General features: G+C 44.6%; 3 protein-coding genes across 15 annotated transcripts; all 3 read left to right on the forward strand.

The window, feature by feature from the left end:
* The first annotated feature begins 3,400 nt into the window (after positions 1-3,400).
* On the forward strand, positions 3,401-5,826 carry LOC114846844 (low affinity immunoglobulin gamma Fc region receptor III-A-like). 10 transcript variants are annotated; one of them, XM_041068841.2, is made up of 9 exons: positions 3,408-3,518; positions 3,610-3,651; positions 4,010-4,270; positions 4,356-4,610; positions 4,672-4,821; positions 4,922-4,975; positions 5,054-5,101; positions 5,181-5,252; positions 5,367-5,818. In XM_041068841.2, exons 1-9 carry the CDS (start codon positions 3,488-3,490, stop codon positions 5,372-5,374), a joined length of 921 nt encoding a protein of 306 aa, XP_040924775.1. In that variant the 5' UTR covers positions 3,408-3,487; the 3' UTR covers positions 5,375-5,818. The 10 variants fall into 10 exon arrangements, with proteins under 10 accessions (XP_055369830.1, XP_055369818.1, XP_055369819.1 ...); XM_055513855.1 differs by having other exon boundaries at positions 3,401-3,518; positions 4,925-4,975; positions 5,030-5,101; positions 5,181-5,826; XM_055513860.1 differs by having other exon boundaries at positions 3,405-3,518; positions 4,925-4,975; positions 5,181-5,825.
* A 5,199-nt stretch (positions 5,827-11,025) lies between these two features.
* Positions 11,026-15,137, forward strand: LOC114851323 (L-amino-acid oxidase-like). Of its 4 annotated transcripts, none has more exons than XM_029143099.3 (7): positions 11,026-11,170; positions 11,385-11,608; positions 11,677-11,789; positions 11,877-12,078; positions 12,299-12,367; positions 12,466-12,602; positions 13,213-15,137. In XM_029143099.3, exons 1-7 carry the CDS (start codon positions 11,158-11,160, stop codon positions 14,015-14,017), a joined length of 1,563 nt encoding a protein of 520 aa, XP_028998932.1. In that variant the 5' UTR covers positions 11,026-11,157; the 3' UTR covers positions 14,018-15,137. The 4 variants fall into 4 exon arrangements, with proteins under 4 accessions (XP_028998932.1, XP_028998930.1, XP_055369617.1 ...); XM_029143097.3 differs by having other exon boundaries at positions 11,035-11,170; positions 11,316-11,608; XM_055513642.1 differs by having other exon boundaries at positions 11,052-11,283.
* Positions 15,138-26,884: 11,747 nt separating this feature from the next.
* Positions 26,885-27,730, forward strand: LOC129603125 (mucin-2-like; the record flags this gene model as incomplete). The annotated part of the gene is made up of 1 exon (XM_055503035.1): positions 26,885-27,730. A coding segment is annotated over one exon (846 nt), but the record flags the coding sequence as incomplete, so codon positions are not given.
* Positions 27,731-27,950: the final 220 nt, after the last annotated feature.

A 27,950-nucleotide genomic window follows, 5' to 3' on the forward strand; every position in this document is an offset into this window, starting at 1 on the left:
TCCATCATTACAGTATCTGATACTTTTGCTGTGAGTGAAGCTCAGTGAAGCGGAGCTTTGTTTCTGTCAGTGTGCGGTGATGCTGGACGTTCAGCTCTGACCTGGTTGGCATGGCAACGCAGCTCCAGCGCGTGATGGAGACGCTGCTGCTGCCTCAGAGCAGAGGTTTGTGCTCAGTTAAATATGAGTGACTGCGTTTTGTCTGCTGTGGTTTGGTTGAGAGGTCACAGACGCAGCGTTTACAGAGAAACACACAGAAACCACGCGAGACAAAGTGTTTTAATACGAGCAGAAACCAGAACACACACACACACACACACACACACACACACACACACACACACACACACACACACACACACACACACACACACACACACACATTCAGAGCAGGTTCTTATGACGTTAGTGACTGTTCTCACTGCACAAACCACACATCTTCAACCAAAGGGCCCCTAAAGATGAAGTGAAACCTTTAATGGAGGTAAAAACCTTCACGTATTGGAGGTTTGTCTAATAGTAAATGTGTCTGACTGAGCACATACTGGCTCCTCACCAGATGTTCTGTCCCTCAGCTGCTTCTCTGTGACACCACACTGACCCAGCGTGTGGAGGAGGCGCCTCCTTCACCTCTTTGACCTGTGCTGTGGTCACACGTCATGAGCCTCAGACTGGGTCAGAACACGAGGACCAGCAGCCGCTCACTTATCTGCATTTACACCTGGAAACGGGAGAATTATCATGTAAAACACCTTCTGCCTCTCATTCTTTGCATTTGTCTTCTCTACAGGGATGAGTGTGATGTTGATGTCTGTTGTGATGATCTGGTGATTCACACGCACGTGAGTAAATATTAACCCTGTATCAAAACAAAAGCCAAGACTCTAATGGTTAAACTCAATTCAACAAGTGATTTTTACTTTTACCTCTTTACTTTTACGCTTGAACGTGATCTATGTTCATCATGTGTTGGTCTGATGATGCTGTGAAGTTTCCTTGAAAGTACAGCAGATTTCTATAAGGATGGCGTCCATTTAAGAACATGACCTTTGACCTTGTTTTCCAGCTGTTCCTCGCTCCTCCAGCAGCCAGAACCCACCTGGACCCGCTGGTTCTGCTCCTCCTGTCATTTTCTGCGTGTTCGTGCTGCTGTCGGTGCTGTGAACGCGTCGTCACAAACACCAGCTGTTTGTGGAGAATAAAGAGCACATGGTTTGAGTTTGATACAGAACTATGGTTGTTCTTAGAAAGTTGGCAGCATTGTTGTTCAATTTAATAGTGATGATATTGGTAACATTGTAATAATCAAAGGATCAAAGTTAATATTTAATGACCTTCTATTTTCTTAAGTGCCTCTAAGATGAATGAGACTCAGGTGAGTAATGAAGGTGATTCAACGATTTTCACAATAGAAAAAAGACAGAGTGTTTATTCCTTTGTCCTTTTTATTATTATTATTATTATTGACGTCACATATTAGTATTTTTTGGAACCTTACATTCGTCTCTAAACGATTAACTGAACTTGCTTTATGTGTGACTGGTGTTGGTTGGGAATGAAGATCAGGCTTGTGTCTGTTTGTGTAGCGGTGGATGACAGATGTTGTGCTGGTCTTTTAAGCAGATTCTGTCTTTGCAGCTGCAGCTGGATGCGACATAAGCAGTGACTGTGTTTAATTTGGTCTCAGCCTGGACTGTAGTTAAATCTAGTGGATTACTAGTATTGTGTGCAGTGAACCAAACCCAGCTCGTGGTTCTGGTAGACAACAGGTTCAACAGCCAAGTCTTATCTTTACTTTTTTTTTCACTGAACTGTGTGTTTCTCCATGATTTTGCATCTTTCCTTTGAACAAAGTGTTAAATGGAGGGAAAACCCTCCACTAAAAGGAGCCGCTTTTTGGAATGATGAGTTACTACCGTGTTTTTTGTAAGAACTTTTCCTCCGTTGTTTCTCCTTTGACTGACCTTGTGAAGGCCCAAGCTAATTCACTTGGACCCCACATTGTCAGAATGCTTTTTAATGTCTAAAAACTCGACTCTGTTCAGATCCTGTCCTGCTCCACGCTTGGATCAACGCCAGTCCAGTGGGGCTGGAGCCGTACTGTTGCAGCAGAATGAGCACGGGGTGATTGTCCAGTGGGTTTTATCGCTAGAAAATCATGACAATTATTGAGTCATAGAGAGCGAGAGAGAGAGAGAGAGAGAGAGAGAGAGAGAGAGGAAAGAGAGAGAGAGAGAGAGAGAGAGAGAGAGAGAGAGAGAGCTCTGCGACATTTTGAGCTTTATTTTGGCTCTAGAGGTTTTCCTTTGCTTGTTTTCAGATCTTTTTCCTCTAACCTTCCTTCAGTCTTTGCAGAATCCAAACCAGAGGTTTTGAGATGCTACTTCTTCAGCCGTAAAACTCACATCAGCAGTGTTAATGTAATGACTGATGCTTTGTCCCGAGCACCCATCAGATAGTTGTTGCTTACTTCCTTTGTTAAATGAATAAATGAATGAATGAATCTTTATTCATACAGCACTTTTCATACATAGAAATGCAGCACAAAGAGCTTATCAGGTACAAGCTGCATTTTCACTTTATTTTTAAAAATATCAAGGCTTTTGCAGCCCTCATGGCTCTGGTCCTCTCTCACTTCTCTTTAAGGTTGCTGAGTTGTGGGAAGATGGAGGACGACCCTTTGGTGACGTACGCTTAGTTTGTATGAACACCTTAAACCACTGAGCAACAGTTGTGTCATTGTCTGAGGTTCTTAGCTCATGGAGGGGGGGGTCGCCCCCCCCCCCCCGCTCTCCCTGCCTGTCTCTCCTCCAGGCCGTTATTTTGCTTTGATTATTATTCACACTAAACTCATTCACTGTCATTTGGACGGTGTTGTCTCTGGTTTGATGCAAACCTTGAGCCTGTTTGTGACATGTTGGTTTCAGGAGCTCTGAAAGCGCTGACTTCCACTTTTCTCTAAACAGAACGATGACGACCCCTCGTACACGTCTGTGTCTGTGAAAGCAGCAGCATCTGGTGTGTGGCTGATGTTACACACATTAAATACGTCTGTTCATGAGCGTAGCTTTTACATTAGTGCAGTATTTATCTGACATGCAGCTCCTACCTGTTTAAATATTTGTGGTGAATTCAGGTGCCTGTGGTCGGTAACAGAGTTAAACCACAGAAAGGAGGAAGCAGATGAAGAGGGAACAGAGAAGCTGATGGTGGACGTGCTGTTCAGCCTGGGTCCAACGGGCTTCAGATCCATTTATGCCGCGATGCTGATGCCTCCGTGACCTTTGGGTTGAGAAGCACAAACACTGGTTACAGCTACTGACTGGAGGCTGCGTGTGTATTTATAGTCCTGGTGTTTGTCGTGATGTTTGATACCTCATCAACAACAGTACAATCATGACGCACATCACAGCAACAACCATAAAACAGGAAGTGACACCTCTGCAGCTCCCGATCGTTCGGTCTGAACATTCTGCAGCCGGACATCATGGAGGCCGGAGCTCTGAGCAGGAACCTGGGTGAGAGTCTGTATCTTAGTCCCTGTGTTTATGGGAGCTGCAGCTGCAGGAGACGTCTGATGAGCACCTCTGGCTTTTGCTTTGACTCTAGTGTTGAATGTGATGATCCTGCTGTGTGAAGCCCACACACCGGGTAAGTTCCCACGCAGAACGTTCCTCCGGCTCAGACGGGGTCTCCTTCAGGTGGTGGTAGATTCGTTCTAATGGTTCTGGTGCTGAAGGAAGAAGGTCATGTCTGCTTTTGATGACCATCATTACCTTCTTAAACACACGTCACCACTGCAGCGTCCATCATCACTGAATGTGACAGTGTCTCATGGTGCTTTTTCTTGACCCACATTAACTGTTTCACCTCAAAGCGTCAGCAGAAAATAGAATTTCTATTCACATCTGCTCTAAATTCAGAAGTCCCGACCTTTGACCTATTTAATGCACAGGCTGTTTCCCTGACGTCATTTTGCTCTGTTTACTGTGTCTCGTTCTTCTTGCAGATGCAGCTTCTCTTCGTATTGAGCCAAACAGAGCACAGCTCTTTGAATATGAGCCTCTGACGTTTTACTGTGACGGAGTCATTTATTGTGAAGTCGTACACAAGTTAAGAGGAACAATTCCTTCATGTAAAACAACAAATAAAGTAATACCCACAGGCTCCTCTTGCACCATTACAAATGTTTATGCAGACGACAGTGGAGAATACTGGTGTAACGATGGAGGAGGAGGAAGAAGCAACAGCGTCATCATCACTGTCACTGGTAACTCACATCCAGCAGTATCTTTACGAGCTCAACCCTGCGATGGCGTTACTACAGGACTCATTACACGCTGCTTGTTGCTCAGATGGTTCTGTGATGCTGGAGGTTCCTGCTCTTCCTGTGATGGAGGGAGATGCTGTGACTCTGAGATGCAGAAACAGGACGGCTTCATCGCCTTTAGCTCATTTCTATAAAGACGGAGTCTTCATCAGCAGCAGCTCCACAGGAAATGTCACCATCCACAGGGTCAGCAGCCTGCATGAAGGACTCTACGGGTGCAGCATCTCTGGAGCAGCAGCATCAGCACAGAGCCGGCTGGTGGTCGTGTCACGGCAGCGAGGTGAGAGGAGGCAACATGTGGATAGAACATGTTCAGATGTGACACCTGCAGCGTGTTGTAGGTCTTCCTTCAGGCGACGCTCTCTCCACCGGAGACGTCCATGAGTTCAACACTTCATCCTTCACCTCGTGGCTCGTGGTCACGGTTTTACTCGCGGTTCTGCTGGTGGTGATGGGATTTATTAAGCTCGTCAAAGCAAACAGGCGCAGAGGTGACAAATAGAAGCAAGGATTCAGCAGTGTGGCCGGAACTGGAATACGTTGACTGTTGCTAAGGTTGAAGCGCGTTACTTTTCTCTGTTCTCCGTACAGCAGTAGATCGACACCCGTCTGCACCAACACCTGGATCAGGCAGGACACACACAGGTGAGAACCTACAGCCACTGGACCCAGGACATTCTGCTCAGTTACAGACCACAGCCTTCTCTGCCTCTGTCTCCTCAGAGGATGGAGCGTCCTATTACCTGGTGCACCTGTGTGAGTCCCCGCTGGGTGAGTGCATCAACAGGAAGCTTCCATTTCACAGGAAAGGGTGCAACATGGCTCAAACAACACCGTTTGTTTCATGCAGAAGCCGCGTCGTCGGCCGCCTCCACTGGGTCCCAGTCCGCTTCCCCAGAGGACGCCTTCTACTCTGTCATAGGTACAACCTGAACCCTGAGGCGCTGGTCCAACATTTAGGGACCGGGTTGTGTTCCTATGATGCACATGTCAAAATAAATGAAGATGAATTAGTTTTGTTCCTTATCATTTACAGATTTCTGAGAGGAAGGGGAGGTTGTTTCATTTTAAGCTCTGTCAGTTGTTGGTCTGGTCTTGTGTCATTGTTGGTGCAGCTGCTGGTGACGCTTTCTACCAAGAAACAAGAAGTTCATTTGGCCTTGATGAAAGCTCACTCAGATCCACTGATCACCTCATACCACTATTTACTGCTTCCGTTCTCCTCCTGTACTTCTATACTCCATAGCTTACAGTAGTGGAGGACCAAAGTAAAATGTCTGTAGTTCCTGATGTCTGGTTTGTGGTGGAACTTTACTTGTTCCCAAACTGTGCAGTGATTTCTGCTCTGCAAAATTAAAAGACTATACTCAAATTTAAATGTATTCATTTATTACCTGTAATATTGATCTAATCTATATGTCCTGCATCCAGGTCAGGAGTTGCTTCCACGTCCTTTAGCTAAAATAACACAGAGATTAATGTAATAAAGCTTTGTCATAGCAGCCGCTGAACCCAGGATGATGTTTTAGTGGATTATTCTTATGATAACTTGACAATACTCTGGTATTGGTATTTGGTATAAGTTTGTTCCTATTTATTTCTGGGCCACTGTTAGCAGCTAATATGCTAACACTAGCTCTGCATATTAACAAGCAGAAATCCAGCCAGAGCCGGTTGGAGCGCATCGTGGGCTGGACTGCATGACACACATCCAGTTTCCTTGTCTGTGTCATTTCGCTGTGACAGCCTCACAGAGACGCAGCTGAACGCTTCCTGCTCCTCTGCAGCCAATCAGAAAGCGCTGATAAACACAAACCCTGAATGATTGCAGGCATTTATGACACCTCAAGATGGAGAACATGGCAGATCCATCTGAATCAATCAGACACAACCTCACTCACTCACTTATGACTCACTGACCTCACTTATGAGTAGTTTATCAAATTGTGTTCATATAAAAATTGATTTACACCTCTACTGTCAAGACCTTTGGTCATGTTGTTTCATTCTTGAGCCCCCAGGTGATGACCTTGGACCTCGTCTGGATATTCTTTACATAAAGTAATGTAGAAAATAACTGCTTAGGTGTATTTTCAACAGAATCTTCATAAAATTCAGGTCAATTCAGGTTAGGTGGTTTTGTACATTTTTTTATGAAATATCTCCCTGCAAACACTGTTCTTGACATTTTTTAATTCATTAATTAAAATCCAGATAAAGGTTTATCAAAAATCAGGTTTGTGTTTCTCTTATATATATTCCTTTCCTTAAATTCCGGGATAATAGACCTACAAATGCACAAGCACAAAGCCAGAATCTGAGCTTAATACGCTGGTAACAGCAGGTCTGAACTTGAACCTAAACTGTGTTCAATTCCAGGAATGGAATTTTGTCAGTTGAGGGTGAGTCATCCAGTTGATCCACTTACTACATGTTGATGAAATTCACTGTTTATTTAACCTTTAATGCGAAAGTAATAAACATCTGACTGTATTATGATGAACTGTTCAGGTTTCTCCAGTTTTACAAGATCATTGTCAGACTTTTAGCAACATTACTAAAAAAGAACATACAACATTATCTGTTCATGAGTGAACTTTTTATGCAGATAAATTGCTAAAGAAAAACGTCAGAAAGACAAATTATTGTGCAAGAGGATATTTTATTGGAAACCATTATTAATTATAACCTAGTTATTATTATAACCAGGGGCCTCATGTACGAAGGGTACTAACGCACGAGAACCCAGACCCTACGGTCAGATGTATCGATAACTACGTGAAGTATAAACGTGTGCAGATCTACGGCAGCTCGCTGGCCGGCGTAAGTACTTTTCTACAGCTATTGGTCCATTAGAGACATGAAGAGGTGAAACTGGGAAACTGTTAATCACGTGAAAACCCAGCAGGTATTTCAAAGTTGAGGCAACATTATAATTATGGTTGAAAAACCATTGGATTATTTTTAGATTTTGAAAGGTGAATCAACATTGAGGGGGCAGCGTTATTTCAACGTTACATTGTAGTGAATAAATACAGACACACAATAAATATGCCAAAAAAATGTAAAGATAACAATTATGTTGGTTAAATATTGCGTCACAGACATTGCAACTCACACTGTCATTAAAATTGACACTAAACATGAATCAAACTAACTTACCAAACTAATGCCACATGTAAAACAAGTTACCTCTATTACAAACAGGAACCAAACCTGAAAATCACGTGACACCACAAATGAACAAACAGGGTAAATACTGGATGAAACAGCGCCACCTGTCTGCTGGAAGACAAAATGGACAGAAACACTTAAAGTTCTATCTTTGTTCCACCACCACCCAATCACTCTGGTGCATTTGTGTTCATTGTTTTCCATACATTTGATGATGTAGTATCATGTACATTGTAATGACAGCATCGGAGGGCAAAAAAACAAAACACATTTAGACAATTTGTCATAAATTATGTATATTTGAACCAATGTCAGATACTTCAGACAGACTAACAGCTTACTGATGTGTTTTAATAATTTTGACTTACCTTTTAAAAATAGCTCCCACGTCGCCGTGCTCTTTCCGAAACAGTTGCTGGGTGTCTTCTCTACTGCAGCACACACTTTCCCATCACTGTTTGAATTACGTTATTGAGACTACAGTTTAGTCTACATCAGGGATGTAAAAGGGATGGTAAAGGGAGAGGAAATCATGTGCATTTCATCTACAATTGTTCTGAGATCTTCAAATTGCCTTGAAAACTCACCATGCAATGCAATGTACGTAACATGGATGAGTACCTGAGGAGGTGATCACATGATGGTGTGAGTTCTTTCAGTTTAAAAAAAAAGAACTTGGCGTAGCTTCCAAAGCTACGAGTCATGTTTTTGTCTTTCTCCTTGTGCTTCATCTCGTAATGCAGACTCAAACTGTAGTCCTTAAAGACTGTGATCTGTTTCCCGCAAACTAAACACACGGCTTTACCTCTGACTTCAGTAAACAAATACTTAGTGGTCCAAATTTTGTTGAAGAGCCTGCATTCAGCATCTACTTTTCTTATTTTTAGCACAAAGCTAAAGTCATTTTGTCAAAACTATCATTGCAACATGTATCACGCCATTATTCATGTGAATAAAAAACAACTTCAAAATGAAAGCAATGCAGCTTTAGTCCATGCATGCAGTCAACCCCCGGGGGTACGATGTCCAGGTCTGGTCTAGATAGTGGATGTACAGGGTGGGCCATTTATATGGATACACTATGGATAAATAAAATGGGAATAGTTGGTGATATTAACGTGCTGTTTGTGTGTCTGTTTGAAGTCGGCCATCTTGGATCTAACTTTTGTTTTTTCAATAGAAAAAAGGGTCATGTGACACATCAAACTTATTCTTTTTTCACAAAAAAACAATGGTGTGCTTGGTTTTAACTTTATTCTTTCATGAGTTATTTGCAAGTTTCTCTTTGTTCAAAGCCATTGACATGTTGAAGTTAACACGTGATGAGCAGATCGAAATTGTGTTGATATCTGGTGAAAGCAGTAACCAGGTCATTGCAACATATTTCACTGTTTTTTGTTTTGTTTTGGCCATTTTGCTAATTCTGTGCACTGATCTGGGTCATTGTTGCTGAGATGCTGCAGTGGCTGGAGTTTGTAAGGGCGCCATTTGTAAGGTGCTAATATCCGCTGAAGGGATGTTCGACTAATGCCACTCTCCAGTGACATGTGGCGAGTGCTACGCTGTGGGCTCTTGCTGAATGAAGCTAGGACAGCCACTGATGTTTCTTCATTAGTGACAGTTTTCATGCATCCACATTTTGGCAAATCCAACACTGAACCCATTTCATGAAACTTAGCAAGCAGTTTGCTAACTGTAGCATGGGAGATGGGTGGTCTCATAAGTTGTCTTGCACTGAAATCTGCTGCATTGACCTGGTTACTGCCTTCACCAGATATCAACACAATTTCGATCTGCTCATTACGTGTAAAAAATCAAAAAAGAATAAAGTTACGTTAAAAACAAGCACACCATTCTTTCTCTTCTGACATGTGACATTGACATTCATTGTATCATATTTGAATCTGGTTCCAGATCAGTGGCTTCTTGGTCAGTAAATAATTTAACGGCCTTAATATTATTTGTGCATAAAACCTGTGCGCAACCAAAGTACATCCAGTCTTCAGCATCTGCATTAGTCGGTTGTTTAATTCCTATTACAATCTGAACACAGTGTCTTCTCCTTCACATCTGCAGATTTTAGTGATGCTTTGGTGGTAAACTTTGCTTCACGTCCAGTTTTATGTACTGTAAGACCACTTTTATTTTTTTATTTTTGCTACAGTGTGGAACCTACAGCATTGTACTTTCTGTCCAACAGAAAAGACAAACCCAACGACTCTGTAAAGATGGAGGAGGAGCTTGGATGCCAGTGGAGATTATCAGTCAGGTCAAGTCAGTCACACAAGACAGAAACTTGTTCACCCAAAGGATCAGACATAAGAAGGGCAAGATAGTTTATGCAGTCCAGTGCAGTGAAAAGTGCTCAGAACTGTACATTGGAAGAGAGGGGTGAGGGAAGCGTTACATGTACAAGTTAATGGACCCTCCCTCAACAGAGGATGAGGCCTCAGACTCAGTCTGTCTCCATTCATCATGCTGTCCTTTCATCTATTCCAAAGAAGATCAAGACCACTTCACAGGTCCAACAGAAAACACAAACCCAACAACTCTGTAACGATGGAGGAGGAACCTGAAAGTTCACCCTTACTCACCCCCAGTCACCTGTTCTCATAACGAGCCCATCGTTACATGTGGGAGGAGAAACCTCACTGAAGGAGAAATGTGTGGCCTTCAGCCAACTTCCCTCAGAATGAAGAAGCTCCGGTGAAACGTTTCTACAGAAACAAAAGAAAATCAATCCAATCCTGACCAATCCTTCAGATGGTGTAACGAGGCCTCTTAAAAGAGAATAGAATAGAAATACTTTATTAATCCCTGAGGGGAAATTACTTTTGTCCCAGATACTCCATATACGATAAGAAATTGCACATATAAAACAGATCATATAAAAATCGAACATACAGACATATAAATAGAATAAAATATATACATATAAGTAGAAGAAGTTACAAATAAGAAACCAATATGAATATGAAGGAATGTCTGATTACATAGATCTCAGAGGGAGGAGCTATAAAAACTGTTGACCACAGAAAGAAAAGACTTCCTGTGGTTTTCTTTTGAAGTCTGAATCTGGCTCCGAACGCTCTCCAGTGCTTCACTAGGACGTTGTGCATAGAATGAAAACCATTCTCAGATATCCCTCATAGCCTAGACAACATTTTCCTATTAGACACTACTGTTAAATTGTTTATTTCGATCCCTAGAATGTCTGGCTTTACTGAACAGTCTACAGTCTACTTGATTGATTTAGCAATCAAGAAAAACTGTAATATTTGTTAGAGTATTAGTTTTCAAACACAACTAGCTGTACTGTAGTGCTGCCACACAGTAAATAATAGTCACTTCGTCTGAGGTGTAACTGTAACTCCATTCTTTCAGATAATGTTGGCGAGATGCCCATGATATTTCAACAAACATAAAACCTGTTCCCGAGAAAGAACCTATTCACCTTTTAGCCAGAAAGACAAGTTATTCTGCCTCCATTAAGAAGTATAAAAGAGGCCATTTCCCTTGGGAGTTAGTATCTGAAGGTTTGACAGGTAAGAGATGCAGTCTTCATATTAATGCTAATTAATAATATCTCAGCTGGTGGACGCATTCATTCATGAAACAGTTTTTTTTTCTCTTCATGGCTCCAAAGAAGGACGATGGATCAGTTATGTGAGTATCCTGATAGTCTTGAGCACAAGTAAAATTACTGCAGTATTTAACACAGGTGTTCAACTCTGACTACAACTACTGCAAGAATAAAGCACAGATAGACTTAATGCTGAGTGAGCAATAAATTACTAAAACCTTTGTCCAGACGGTTCTGTTTGCAGCTGTAAAATGCCACGCAGACACATTCAAACACAACGTCCTGATGGTTTCACAGCCTGCGTCGCTGTGCTGCTGCTCACACTGGGCCTCAGCCACAGCGCTGCCCTCAGCGTCAAAGACATCCTGGCTGATTGTCTGCACGACAGGGACTACGATACGCTGCTCCGCACAGCCAAGCGCGGCCTCACGCCCATCAATACGGCTCATCATGTCGTGATAGTTGGAGCTGGCATGGCCGGACTGACGGCTGCCAAACTGCTGAAGGAAGCAGGACACCAGGTACCGACACAGCGCTGCTACAGTACGTCTTCTGTCCGTCATGGACTTAATGGTTGTGTTTGTAAAAGGTGACCGTGGTGGAGGCCAGCGGTCGCGTTGGAGGACGAGTGGAGACCTACAGGAAGGAAGAAGAGAATTGGTACGCTGAGCTGGGGGCCATGAGGATCCCAGACCCCCACCAGTGAGTACAGCTGGAGTCTTGGTTCCGCCCACACTGGGCCAGTACAGACACTGCTGTCCTCCAGTCTCACCGACCGTCTGTCCACAGCATCGTTCTCTACTTTGCTGACCACCTGGGCGTCCAACTCAACGACTTCATCATGGAGGACAAAAACACCTTTGTCCTGGTTAACGGACAGAAGGTTAGAACAGAAACAGCGAACTCACACCCTGACGTCCTTCACTACAACGTACGAACCAGCGAAAAAGGGAAAAGAGCTGACCAGCTGCTGCAGCACGCGCTGGAGAAGGTACGGCAGGCGCTCCTCACTGCCGCCGCTCTTCAGACTATTTAATAAGCAGGCAACCAACTGCTGCAGCTTCATCCATTATAATCTCTCTTCACTTTCACTTTCTCCTCAGTTTTTGTCCTTTATTCTCTAGCACAAAAGCAAAAATGATGTGTTATGTTATGTTATGTCATGTTATGTTCATATTATCTGAGCCAATGTTCATTTTTGTGTGTTGCAGGTGGAAGAGGAAGTGAAGACTCGTGGCTGTTTGGCTGCACTGAGAAAATACGACCGTTACTCTGTGAAGGTGCGGAGATTTAACATATTACGGAACATAAGAAATCATGTGACTCACCTTCATCGCAGTGCAGATACTGCAGCATAAATTCCATGTATCACCAACAGGAGTACCTGAAAGAAGAAACGTGTTTGAGCTCTGAAGCCGTGAGGATGATTGGAGACCTGCTCAACGAGCAGAGCCTCATGTACACGGCGCTGAGTGAGATGATCTACGACCAGGCAGACATCAATGACAACATTACGTGAGGCCCAGTTCTTTTAATTCCAACTAACATCCACTGTTCTTGTATTCAAATATTTCAGTGGAAAAATGTTAAATGTAGATAATATTAGAGTCAACTTCATTCTCACTGTGTAAGGTCCATGTACAAAGTCAACAAAATGTAGCAGTAGTATCTAACCAGAAGTGGCCTATTTACAAATAGATACAAGAGGAAACATGAATGTGCCGTATGTACGGCATATGCAAACTGTTCACCTGATTTAGATGTAAACACCCTCAAATTACAGATGAAATCTGCAGTTAAAGCACATGTTGTTAATTTCTTTGTTTTACTGTAAATCCATTGTGGTGTTTATAGTGCCCAAAATGTTGGAACTGTGTCAATGTTCCAATATTTATGCACCTGCCTGTATGACTTCAATTGTAAATGTTTATTTTTGAGCCTGTGTTGTATGAAAGAAATGTCATGTCTGTACTTTCATTTAGACAAATGCTGTTCAGCCAAGTAACCGTAACCATACTGTTTCCAGCTCAGGTCCACGATGACGGTGCAGGAAGTAACACTGACTTTGTCTGATCTCATACGGATACAAACAATGACATTTCTGATTGCATCTGTTTTTGTGTAGGTATAAGGAAGTTACTGGTGGCTCTGACCTTCTTCCCTGGGCTTTTCGTAAAGCTCTTGAAGCTCTCAATGTCTCTATTCTCGTCAACTCCACAGTCAAACGTATCAACCAGTCACCAAACCACGTAACTGTGTCGTATCACTCAAACTCTGCTCTTCATGACCTTCCAACTGACGCTGTCCTGGTAACAACCACAGCCAAAGCAGCACAGTTCATCGACTTTCAGCCACCACTGTCTGGTAAAAAGCAGCAGGCTCTGAGGGGGGTCCACTATGACAGCTCCACCAAAGTCATCCTCACCTTCAGTAAAAGGTTCTGGGAGAAAGACTGCATCCGAGGAGGAAAGAGCATCACCGACGGGCCGTCCCGCTTCATCTACTACCCCAGCCACAGTTTCCCCAAAAATGAGACAGTGGGCGTCCTCCTGGCCTCCTACACCTGGTCTGATGAGTCGCTCCTCCTCCACGGTGCCAGTGATGAGGACCTGAAGGAGGTGGCTCTGAGAGACTTGGCCAAGATCCACGGTGAGCACGTTAGGAGTCTCTGCACTGGAGTCATTGTGAAGAGATGGAGCTTGGATCCTCATTCCCTCGGTGCGTTCGCGCTCTTCACCCCGTACCAGCATTTAGAGTACGCCAGGGAGCTGTTCCAAGCGGAGGGCCGGGTGCACTTTGCTGGGGAGCACACAGCTTTCCCTCACGCCTGGATCGAAGCAGCCATGAAATCTGCCATCAGGGCAGCGACCAACATTAACCGAGCAGCACTTTCACATTCAGAGTCGCCAACAGCACGAGATGAGCTCTAGAACTAAGAGACGAGTTCCAAACAAATACCATCTAGTCTCACCTGTCTATTTCAGAGTTGAATGCTGCTGTCATAGACCATAACAATTACACTTGGTAAAATAAAGGTCATACAGTACAAGCAGGAAACGCTACACAAAATGAGCATACAAATATATTTTTAATCCAAAAGTTGTCAGTTAAGACAAAGCCTGTTTTACTTACCCCTATTTTAACTTACTTACTACTTACAGGTAATTAGACCAAGACAGCTGTTTGCTTTGATGTTCTGTAAAATGATAAAAATGTGTATTTGTCCTTGTGACGATTCTCTTGTAATAATACAGGACTAAAACTCAGTAGTTTAATTTCATACAACTGTATGTATCTGACTTATTCTTTTGAAAATCACCACAAAGTACATAAACACATGTAACCAGGTAGTATAAACATATTGCTTTCTGGCGAAATCCAATTAATTATTATTTATACAAACCAGTTTGACAAGTCCAGTGGTTACTACTGCGGTGGAACAGCAGAGGATGCAATGCGGTCTGAGTAGCGGTGATCAGCGAGGTTAGAGGACACGCTGAGAGTAGAAGTGGGAGAATGAGGAAATGGCTGCCGACACGAGCGGTGAGGAAAGAATGATCGTTAGCCATCTATGATGTACAGAGCACAAATAATGCTGTGTGTTTACTGAATTTTCTTCCATATATATTTTATATTCTCTATATTGTGTCATTATTGTGTTAGGACTGTGAATGTGTATGGAGTAGCTACGAAGCTCATGTTTGCTGGAGTGTTACACGTGTTTGGTAGGAAACTGCTTAATTCTTATGTTAAAATATTTAATGTGTAATATGTACTTGTTTTATTTAGAACAACACGTTATTCTTGGGAATCTATCTCATGTACAGCCATTGTAAAGAGATGTTTAGGGGCAGTGTGATGACTTTTTTTTAATCTGCCCATTTAGGTGCCACTGCCGTATACTATTAGAGTATTGTACCGTTGCATCTTATTTTCTTGCCTTGAGTTCATTTTTTTATTTTACATTTCTATTTTTTGTAAATCATTTACTTTAAATAGGTAAATACCAAAACAATAAATACGGGAAACAAAGACCCCACGAAAATTTTGTATTTGAAGTCCTGTGTGCTATTTTATCCCAGCTTCACACACATAAACATATGTATTGTTATGGAGCTTATACTGGAACTGTTACTTCAAGTTGAATGCTTAATTTTGATTGTGAAATGTTATGGTTTTGCTGACATGTAAATGTTTGGCTTTATATCCTGCTTAACGATGCTGTTGAATAAAACAAACCACAGCAACAAAGCCTCTGCATATTTATCACAGAGTCCATGAATATGAGCCAGGCTCTTTTTATTTACGCTCAGCGTTGTAGTTGCAGTGTTTTTATTCCTTTTTTTATTATTTATTTAGTTTTATTATTTGTAGTCAGGCAATAATTAGTTAGATAATATTATCTCAAAATAAAGGCACATACTGTAAAAAGTGTGGGCCAGCAGAACTGGAGCAGTTCAGTCATCGCACGTGTGCTCATGTCTTCTGTACATGAGGGTCTCAGCTTTCACTGATCAGTTACCCACTAACTTACAGGCTTATTATTGATAAGTATAGTGCCTAATAATTTCAACCATGACTCACAGAGTTTTTCACAGTTGGTGAACACATTTCTTGGAACTACGTCTGACATTCTTACACAAGTGTAGAGGCTTGTAAATAAGGACATGAAAAATTAGTCCTTGTTGTAATATGTGTGTTCACTGTTACATTTGTAGGTTCTAGGGCATCTCTTCTGAGTTGGGGGTATTTGCACTATTGGCCATTGAAGAGTAGGCTTGGGGCAGGCCAGCTGAAGAATCCTTCCTCTTGGGGAAAATAAAGTGTATGAAACGTGTCCTCTGTTTACTCTATAACGGTACGAGTGTATGAGGTCAGAGAGGATGTTAGTTTATGTGTGATGAAGTGTGGTGGGTTGTATTGGAATTTTGGGAGCAAGCAGCAAGATGTGGTTGAAGCTAACCTGCTAATGCTCACGGCCTAGTGGGGGGATACCAGGTGGGACAAGCTACCACGTATGTAGTCCCGGTGAAAAAGGGCAGACCTGCCGAAGTCCAACATGCACCAGGAACAGGTCTTACTTATTGCTGGCGATGCGAACCAAGCTCCCGCTCCGGTTGTAGAGACCGAACAGCCCTTAGCAAAGGGCCCTGGACTCCATACTCAGGGAGCACCCCCCATAGGATGTCACGAGGGGCGCGATCGAATGCCTTCTCCAGATCCACAAAGCACATGTAGACTGGTTTGGCAAACTCCCACAAACCCTCAAGCACCCTGCTGAGGGTATAAAGCTGGTCCAGCATTCCACAACCAGGCCGAAAACCACATTGTTCCTCCTGTATCCGAGATTCGACTATCGGCCGAATTCTCCTCTCCAGTACCCTGGCATAGACTTTCCCAGGGAGGCTGAGAAGTGTGATCCCCCTATAGTTGGAACACACTCTCCTGTCCCCCTTTTTGTGAAGAGGGACAACCACCCCGGTTGTCCAGTCCAGAGGAACTGTCCCCCTCGTCCACGCGATGTTGCAGTCTTGGGGGACTGTTCTGTCAACCAGGAGTTGGTGTTTGGCTCCTCTGGTATCCTTACCAATACCCTTCTGTGCTTCGCTCATGTATTGACCCATGTGCCCGCAGTCGCCGAAGACTGCAGAATGCGACACACCAACCTGTGCACAGCCTGGATCGACTACAAGAAAGCCTATAACTCAATGCCACACACATGGATCACTGAATGCTTGGAGCTGTACAACATCAATAGAACTCTAAGGGCCTTCATTGCAAACTCAATGAGGTTGTGGAGAACCACCCTTGAAGCCAACGGGAAGCCACTTGCCCAAGTATCCATCAAATGTGGCATATACCAAGGAGATGCACTGTCCCCACTGCTGTTCTGCATAGGTCTGAACCCCCTCAGCCAAATAATAAACAAGACTGGCTATGGATACCGACTCCGGAACGGGGCCACCATAAGTCACCTTCTCTACATGGATGACATCAAGCTGTACGCCAAGAGTGAGCGAGACATCGACTCGCTGATCCACACCACCAGGATCTATAGCTCAGACATCGGGATGTCATCTGGGCTCGAGAAATGTGGGAGGATGGTGACAAAGAGAGGCAAGGTAATCCACACAGAAGGGGTCTCACTCCCAGAAGGAACAATAGCAGACATTGAGGACAGTTACAAGTACCTTGGAATACCACAAGCAAATGGCAACCTTGAACAGGCAACAAGGAATACGGCAACAGCTAAATACCTCCAACGAGTAAGGCAAGTCCTAAGAAGCCAGCTCAATGGCAAGAACAAATCCCGGGCAATAAACAGCTACGCCCTGCCAGTGATCAGATACCCTGCGGGAATAATAAGGTGGCCAAAGGAAGAGATACAGACCACAGATGTTAAGACACGAAAGCTCCTCACCATGCATGGAGGGTTCCACCCCAAATCCAGCACCCTGAGACTGTACGCTAGCCGCAAGGAAGGAGGCCGAGGACTAGTGAGCGTGAGAGCCACTATCCAGGATGAAACATCCAAGATCCATAAGTACATCAAGGATAAGGCCCCGACAGATGACGTGCTGAGTGAATGTCTCAGGCAGTGGAGAACAGAGGATGAGATGCTGGAAGAGGGACCATCATGGGAGGACAAGCCCTTACATGGGATGTACCACCGGAACATAACTGAAGTGGCTGATCTCAACAAATCCTACCAATGGCTTGAAAGGGCTGGGCTGAAGGACAGCACAGAGGCACTCATCCTGGCTGCACAGGAGCAGGCCCTGAGCACCAGAGCCATAGAGGCCCAGATCTACCACACCAGACAAGACCCAAGGTGTAGACTGTGCAAAGAGGCCCCTGAGACGGTCCAGCACATAACTGCAGGGTGTAAGATGCTGGCAGGGAAAGCATACATGGAACGCCATAACCAAGTGGCTGGCATAGTATACAGGAACATCTGCGCGGAGTATGGACTGGAAACCCCAAGGTCAAAGTGGGAAACACCTCCCAAGGTGGTAGAGAACGAGCGAGCCAAGATCCTGTGGGACTTCCAGATCCAGATTGACAGAATGGTAATGGCAAACCAACCAGACATTGTGGTGGTGGATAAAGAGCAGAGGAAAGCCGTAGTGGTGGATGTGGCAATACCAAGCGATGGCAACATCAGGAAAAAGGAACATGAGAAACTAGAGAAATACCAAGGGCTCAGAGAAGAACTGGAGAAGGCTTGGAAGGTGAAGGCCACAGTGGTGCCTGTGGTGATCGGAGCACTGGGGGCAGTGACCCCCAAACTGGAGGAGTGGCTAAAACAGATCCCTGGAAAAACATCCGAAATCTCAGTCCAGAAAAGTGCAGTCCTAGGAACAGCAAGGATACTGCGCAGAACCCTCAAGCTCCCTGGCCTCTGGTAGAGGACCCGAGCTTGGAAAGTGGATGAGACCACCCGCGGAGGGTGAGAATAGAGTGTGTATATATATATATATATATATATATATGGATTTTTTTTTTTTTTTTTTTTTTTCTCCGGCGCCGGTCGAGCTGGCTGCTGGTCACAACAGCTCCTGTCCTCTTACTTCTATTTATTACTTTCTTTACTTATTTAAGTTTACCTTTCTAGTGTGTTGTTAGTAACATTAGTGTACACAACCTGTACACAGCTTTTATATAGTTTTTCTAAGTTTGGCGCGGTACAAACGCTGTTTTTAAAGCTACGATGTGCGTCGGGGTCAGAGCGCGCATTGTTTACACCGCGGAGCAGCTGATCGCGCTGCGCAGCGCCGTAGTTCTGCCCAGAGACGGACACGAGATCACCGCTGAGGTGCTGGTGAAGACCCGACGTGGGCGCCGCGCCGGAAAACTACGACGGGAGAAAACGAGACGCTTCAGGCCCGCTGTCCCCTCCGTCATCATGGGGAACGTGAGATCTCTCCCCAACAAGATCGACGAGCTCGCGGCGCTCACACGGTACCAGCCGGAGTACAGAACGAGCAGCGTCCTGCTGTTCAGAGACCTGGCTGACGTCACTCATCCCGGACTCGACTGTCGCACTGGACAATTTTCATCTGCTACGTGCGGACAGAACGGAGAACAGCGGTAAGAGGAAGGGAGGGGGTCTGGCTGTGTTTGTGAACATCAGGTGGTGTATGCCACAACATTGCACTGTCAAAATGAAGCTGTGTAACAGAGACATTGAGCTGTTGGCGGTGGGCATGAGGCCATTCTACCTGCCACGGGAGTTCACACACGTTATAATAATTGCTGTGTACGTCCCACCCTCCGCTAACGCTGACACAGCTTCTGAGACCCTGCTCTCAGTCACCAGCAGGCTGCAAACACAGCACCCACAGGCCCTCTTCCTGATCTCTGGGGACTTTAACCATGCACCTCCTTCAGCTGCTCTGCCTACATACACCCAGTATGTGACCTGCCCCACCAGAGACAATAAAACACTGGACTTATTCTACGCCAACACCAAAGAGGCCTACGCTGCATCCTCCCTCCCACCGCTGGGCAGAGCTGACCACAACATCCTGCATCTCCTGCCTGTGTATAAACCTGTTGTACACAGGCAGCCGGTGGTGCCCTGCACAGTGAAGAGGTGGACAGCTGAGAGCGAGGAGGCTCTCAGGGACTGTTTTAACACCACTGTGTGGACGGAGCTCTGCGAGCCACATGGGGAGGACATTAACGCAATAACAGACTGTGTAACGGACTACATCAACTTCTGCTGTGAAAACACTGTTCCCACCAGGCGGGTTCGGTGTTTCACCAACAGTAAACCTTGGGTCACCCCTGATATTAAAGCTCTGCTAAAGGAGAAGAAGAGAGCATTTAAATCAGGGGACAGGGAGGAGCTGAGGAGGGTGCAGAAGGAGCTGAGGAGGAAAATCCGTGAGGGGAAGTCCAGCTACAGGAGGAAGATGGAGGAGCAGCTGCAGCACAACAATGTCAGTGAGGTGTGGAGGAGCCTGAAAACCATCTCAGGCTTCAAAGCTCCACACCCACAGGCTGAGGGGGACCTGAGCTGGGTCAACGAGCTGAACTCACACTTTAATAGGTTTGACCAAGCACCCACTCACACCTCCCAGCAGCTGCCTCCGAACCTTTTGTCACCTCATACCACTGGATTACCAGCCCCCACAGCCCTTCACACCTTTACACAAAGCCCTCTACCCTCAGCCCTGACGACTGGTGACTCATCCCAACCACACCCCCTCACTTCACACCACACTGAGTCACTTCCTCAACCCCTCACTTCACACCACACTGAGACACTCCCTCAACCCCTATCCTTCTCCAGCACCCAGGTGAGAAGTGAGCTCAGGAAGATCAAGGCCAGGAAAGCAGCTGGACCAGACGGCATCAGCTCCAGACTCCTTAAGTCCTGTGCAGGAGAACTGTGTGGAGTTATGGAGCATGTCTTCAACCTGAGCCTCAAGCTGAGGGTGGTACCACAGCTCTGGAAGACCTCCTGCGTGGTACCAGTGCCCAAGACACCGCACGCCAAAGACCCCAGCAGCTTCAGACCAGTGGCTCTGACATCACACCTGATGAAGACACTGGAGAGACTGGTCCTGGGTCACCTCCGCTCTGCGGTGGGAACCTACCTGGACCCGCTGCAGTTCGCCTACCGACACGGCATAGGAGCAGACGACGCCGTCATCTTCCTCCTACATCGAGCCCTTTCCCACCTAGAGAAGCCCGGCAGCACTGTGAGGATCATGTTCTTTGACTTCTCCAGTGCCTTCAACACCATCCAGCCGATGCTTCTGAAACACAAACTGGAGGAGGCTGGTGTGGACCTTCATCTGACGGAGTGGATTATGGACTATCTCACAAACAGGCCTCAGTTTGTGAGAGCCAGGGACTGTGTGTCTGACACTCTGACCTGCAGTGTGGGGGCCCCACAGGGGACTGTACTGGCCCCCTTCCTTTTCACCCTCTACACGTCAGACTTCAGACACGACACGGACAGCTGTGTTCTGCAGAAGTTCTCTGATGACTCTGCGATCGTCGGACTGATCACCGATGATGACGATGCAGAGTACAGAGGACTCACTCAGAACTTTGTGGACTGGTGCCAGCGGAACCACCTCCTGATCAATGCAGGGAAAACGAAGGAGATGGTGGTGGATTTCTGCAGACAGCAACCTGCTGTCATACCACCGATGCACATCCAGGGAAGGGACATTGAGAGAGTGGACTCTTACAAGTACCTGGGAGTGCATCTGAACAATAAACTGGACTGGACTCATAACACGGATGCACTGTACAGGAAGGGTCAGAGCAGACTCTACCTGCTGAGGAGACTGCGGTCTTTTGGAGTGAAGGGGCCACTCCTGAAGACCGTCTATGACTCTGTGGTGGCATCAGCCGTCCTGTGTGTGTGGTCTGCTGGGGCAGCAGCATCACAGTGAGGGACAGGAAGAGACTGTTTAGGATCATCAACAAGTCCAGCTCTGTCCTGGGCTGCACTCTGGACACGGTGCAGGAGGTGGGTGAGAGAAGGGTCCTGGCTAAACTGACATCCATCATGGACCAGGTCTCTCACCCACTGGAGGACTCACTGTCTGCTCTGGAGAGCAGCTTCAGTAGCAGACTGATCCACCCTCGCTGTGTGAAGGAGAGATATCGTAGATCCTTCCTACCTGCTGCTGTCAGACTGTACAATCAGAACTGTTGACCACATCCCACCACAGTCACTCACCCACTGCATCAGTGGTTTATATAGCAACCTGCTCTGCACAATATTTGTGTAAATCTGTGAACAATCATGTATATTGTTACCGGTACAAATCTTATACCCATTACTGTGCAATAACCCTGCAATGACCTCATGCTCACTCTAACTGTACTGTACTGCTTTGTACTGTGCCAACACAAACTGTTCTGTACCTGTATTCTTGCTCATCTGTACTGCTGTTGTGAGAGGTAATTTCCCCACTGCGGGACTATTAAGGGTTTTCTTATTCTTATTCTTATTCTTATATGATACATCTTTATTTTACTTCAAATTGTACATCATTTTGATCCTGCTCTTGTTTTATAACTGTACTGCTGCTGCAATGTGGACATTTCCCCATTGTGGGACAAAAAAAGGACTTTCTTATCTTATTATTTGTGTGTATATGTCTGTACATACATCTCAGTATATTTAACCCAGACTCATATTAAACATATTTATGTGTCTGTGATGAGGACGAATGGCTCACATACAGAAGCATGGACGTCTTTGGCCTCTGTCCAGTCAATTGAAGCATTTATTTATTCAGGGAAACAAAAAGCGTGTTCGCTCAGTGGAAGAAGCTGTACCTGAGCAGCACATGCTTTTATTTACAGACGTCATAATGCATAATGCAGCTAATTAAAACAAGTACAGGCTCTTCTTGCAATTGTTCCGTCTTTGCTTTTACATATTTCTCATTGTTTGCTAGAACATTTGAAACTGGCCGCAAGCTCCTTAGGTGATGCTGTTACTGACTGACTACTATGTCACCATACATGAGAGACCAAAGCTCCTGAGCCTAAATAAGGGCAAGAAAAATGTCTGAACCCGAAAAGTAGTAAATGCCTGTTCATGTATGTGAACAATACATCTTCAACTCTATTTAATTTTAGTTCCAAATCACAAAAGAAAAAAAAAACACAATGTACCAGAACCAGGATGAAGGAGGCATATGGGGTGAGAGGAGGAGAAGAAGCAGAGCCAAAGCAGCAACAACACAGTGTGATGTGTTATAATATCAATAAAGTTAAGGCCACTAAATGTTTCCAAGAGAACCTGTAATTATTTACTTCCTCCACAGCAGCTGTGGTTCACGATTGTGGTGTTGGTGGATGTCTAATGCCCAGCGTGTCACGCAGAAATGTTCAGTCATGTAAAGAAGCATCAACGACTTTATGAGGTTTTCTCTCGTGCTTTTGAACATCACAAATTGTTATGAAACCAAAACAAAGCAGTTTCTCTCAGTACACTACACACCTCTGTACCTCAGCTGTGAATTGGAGAAAGACAAACTCAAAAAATAAAGATTTAAAATAACACCTTTCACTGTACAACTCAAGCTTTCTTAGGTAAATAAAGGTGCGACCCAGCGAGGTGACAATGAGCTGAGGCGACACTCCTGTTTCCAGAGGTTCCTATAAAAGCTTCTGGACTGATGGAAATCCAGCAGAGTTTGTGAAGTGTACCTGCACAGATCGGACTCGGCCTCGTCCCTCCAGGAGAAGGTGATCTACACTCAATAACCGTCATCATGAAGAAGCTGACGTTCGTGTTTGTCTTCTGGCTGATCAGCACAGGTAAAAAAACTCATTTAACTCGACCACCTGTTTTATCAAATGACTAAGAAAGGAATCGATGCTGAAAGATTTTAAATATTGTGATAAAATACATTTTAACAGCCAGACAAATTTCTGCTTCAACGAAGATTCTGTGAGAGATTAAACAACCACGCAGAGGTTATCATGTTAGCAGGGTTGTCGCTGCTTCCCTCCCAGTGTGTTTGCCTGTGATGGACTGGAGACCTGTCCAGCGTGAACCAGTCTTTGACTTAGAGGACAGCTAAACAAATAATACACGTTGAACACATTTGTTGATTTGGTGACACACTTCCCATCATGGGCTCATGGGTTGAAACACCTCTTAGCAACAAAGATTTCCGCAAATGGCACGTTTGCATTACATTAAACTAGACTTATTCAGCATTTTAATTGAATAAATGAACTTTTTTATTTTTAAAAATTTTCTAACCCACAGCTTTTATGGAGACAACAGCTGCTCCAACAGCATCTGCTGCCCCACAGGGGACTGTCATTGACGTAATAATCGGAGGTGAGAAAAAAAGTGTTGCTTATGAAAAAGAGATATAAAACATGATTGTATACAAAGTAAATTTGTCTGATTGTCTATATTATATTGTGGTGGAATTTCTGTTTGTTAAACAGCTTTTCTCAACACACAAACTACTGCAAAAACAACAACCTGTGCCCCATTAGCAGCTGCTACACCAACAACTACGACAACAACCACTAAACTAACAACAACAACAACAACTGCTGCACCACAAGCCACTACAACAAAAACTACTCCTTGTCCAGGTCCAATGCCTCCTGGACCAACAACTACTACATTAAAAACAAAATCAACAGAAGCAGCTTCTTCCCTAAGTCCAACAACTGTTACTACATTAACAACAACAACAACAACAACAACCACTAAGCCAACAACTACAACAACTGCTGCACCACAAACCACTACATCAAAAACCACTCCTTGTCCAGGTCCAATGCCTCCTGGACCAACAACTACTACATTAAAAACAAGAACATCAACAGAAGCAGCTTCTTCCCCAAGTCCAACAACTGTTACTACATTAACAACAACAACAACAACAACCACTAAGCCAACAACTACAACAACTGCTGCACCACAAACCACTGCAACAAAAACCACTCCTTGTCCAGGTCCAACAACTGCTAATCCAACAACTCTTGAACCAACAACTACTACATTAACAACAACAACAACAACTGCTAAACCAACAATTACAGAGACAACTGAATTAACGGAATCAACAATGAAAACAACAGCTAAACCAACAACTACAACAACTGAAACAAGTGAATCAACAATGACAACAACTGAATCATTAACAACAACTAAATCAAAAACTACAACATCTGCAAAACCAACAGTTACAGCAACTGCTGCACCACAAACCACTACAGCAAAAAACACTCCTTGTACACCACCAACAACTGCTAATCCAACAACTGAATCAACTGCAACTGAATCAACAACTACAACTTCAACAACTGAATCAGCAACAACTGAATCAACAACTCCAGCCACTGTTAAACCAACAATTAGAGCAACTCAACCAAAAACTACAACAACTGCTGCACCACAAACCACTACAACAAAAAACACTCCTTGTCCAGGTCCAACAACTACATTTAAAACAACTGTTACTACATTACCAACGACAACCACTAAACCAACAAGGCCCACAACTGACAGACCGACTATGACTACATTCCCAACATCTAGGTCAGGAACAATAACATCTGTGACACCAACAAAAACTAGTGACTCAACAACAACAATTGACAAACCAACAACTGCACAAACAGTTACTACCTCCATCAAAACAACAGCAGCGACAACAGCTGCTTCCCCCAAAACAACTGCAGCAACGACGACCGTTTCCCCTAAAACAACTGCAACAACAACAGCTTCTTCCCCCAAAACAACTGCAGAATCGACAACTGGTTCCGCCAAAACACCAGCAGCGACAACAGCTTGTTCCCCCAAAACAGCAGCAACAACAGCTGCTTCATCCAAAACGACAGCAGCCACAACAACAGATTGTTCCCCCAAAACAACTGCAGCAGCAACAACTGCTTCCCGCAAAACAATTGCAACAACAACAGCTGCTTCCCCTAAAACAACTGCAGCAACAAAGACTACCTCCGCCAAAACAACAGCAGCGACAACAACAGCTGCTTCATCCAAAACAACAGCAGCAACAACAGCTGCTTCCCCTAAAACAAGTGCAGCAACAAAGACTACCTCCGCCAAAACAACAGCAGCGACAACAACAGCTGCTTCATCCAAAACAACAGCAGCAACAACAGCTGCTTCCCCTAAAACAAGTGCAGCAACAAAGACTACCTCCGCCAAAACAACAGCAGCCACAACAATAGCTGGTTTCCCCAAAACAACTGCAGCAACGACAACTGGTTCCCCCCAAAAAACTGCAACAACAACAGCTCCTTTCCCCAAAACAACAGCAGCAACAAAGACTACCTCCGCCAAAACAACAGCAGCAACAACAGCTGCTTCATCCAAAACAACAGCAGCAGCAACAGCTGCTTCATCCAAAACAACAGCAGCAACAAAGACCACCTCCCCCAAAACAACGGCAGCAACAACAGCTGCTTCTCCCAAAACAACTGGAAAAACAACAGCTGTTTTCCTCAGAACAACAGCAGCAACAACAGCTGGTTCCTCAAAAACAACTACGCAAAGGAGAACAGTTTCCCCCAAAACAACTTCACAAAGAAGAACAGTTTCCCCCAGAACAACTGCGCAAAGAAGAACAGTTTCCCCCAGAACAACTGCGCAAAGAAGAACAGTTTCCCCTAAAACAACAGCAGCAACAACAACAGCTGCTTCCCCCAAAACAACTGCAGAAACAACAACTGGTTCCCCTAAAACAACAGCAGCAACAAAGACTACCTCCGCCAAAACACCAGCAGCGACAACAACAGCTTGTTCCCCCAAAACAACAGCAGCAACAACAGTTGCTTCATCCAAAACAACAGCAGCCACAACAACAACTTGTTCCCCCAAAACAACTGCAGCAGCAACAACTGCTTCCCGCAAAACAATTGCAACAACAACAGTTCCTTTCCCCAAAACAACAGAAGCAACAAAGACCACCTCCCCCAAAACAACAGCAGCAACAACAACAGCTGCTTCCCCCAAAACAACTGCAGAAACAACAGCTGCCTCACCCAAAACAACAGCAGCAACAAAGACTACCTCCGCCAAAACAACAGCAGCGACAACAACAGCTGGTTCCTCAAAAACAACTACACAAAGGAGAACAGTTTCCCCCAAAACAACTGCGCAAAGAAGAACAGTTTCCCCCAAAACAACAGCAGCAACAACAACTGCTTCCCTAAAAACAACAGAAATGACAACACCTGCTTCCCCTAAAACAACAACAGCTGAAGCCACAACAACAGCTGAATCCACAACAACAACAGCTGAACCCACGACAACAACAACTGCTAAACCAACAACAACACCTCCTAAACCATCATCAACAACAACAACTGCAAAACCTACAACATCTAAAACAACAATTGCACCAAGCACAACTTCACTAAAAACAACTCCTAACCCCAAAACAACTGCAACATCTACACAGAGTGAATCAACAAAAACAACCACATGTAACTCGACAAATCCACCACCAACATCAGCTGGTTCCTCTAAAACAACAGCAACAACAGCTGGTTCCTCCAAAACAACAGCAACAACAGCTGGTACCTCCAAAACAACAGCAACAACAGCTGGTTCTTTCAAAACAACTCCACAAAGAACAACATTTTCTCCCAAAACGACACAGGCAACAACTGCTAAACCCACAACAACAAAAACTTCTCAACCAACAACAACATCAACAGCTGAACCCACAACAACAACAACTGCTGAACCCACAACAACAACTGCTGAACCCACAACAACAACAGCTGAACCCACAACAACAACAGCTGAACCCACAACAACAGCTGAACCCACAACAACAACAGTTGAACCCACAACAACAACAACTGCTGAACCCACAACAACAACGACTGCTGAACCTACAACAACAACAGCTGAACCCACAACAACTACTGAACCGACAACAACAACCGCTGAACCCACGACAACAACCGCTGAACCCACAACAACAACAGTTGAACCCACAACGACAACAACTGCTGAACCCACAACAACAACAACTGCTGAACCCACAACGACGACTGCTGAACCTACAACAACAACAGCTGAACCCACAACAACAACAGTTGAACCCACAACAACAACAACTGCTGAACCTACAACAACAACAGCTGAACCCACAACAACAACAGCTGAACCCACAACAACAGCTGAACCCACAACAACTACTGAACCTACAACAACAACTGCTGAACCCACAACAACAACAGCTGAACCTACAACAACAACAGCTGAACCTACAACAACTTCTGAACCTAACACAACAGCTGAACCAACAACAACAGCTGAACCCACAACAACCATGGCTGAACCCACAACAACAACAACAACTGCTGAACCAACAA

The sequence above is a fragment of the Betta splendens genome, chromosome 2 (genome assembly GCF_900634795.4).
Source record: "Betta splendens chromosome 2, fBetSpl5.4, whole genome shotgun sequence".
Classification (NCBI taxonomy): Eukaryota; Metazoa; Chordata; class Actinopteri; order Anabantiformes; family Osphronemidae; genus Betta; species Betta splendens.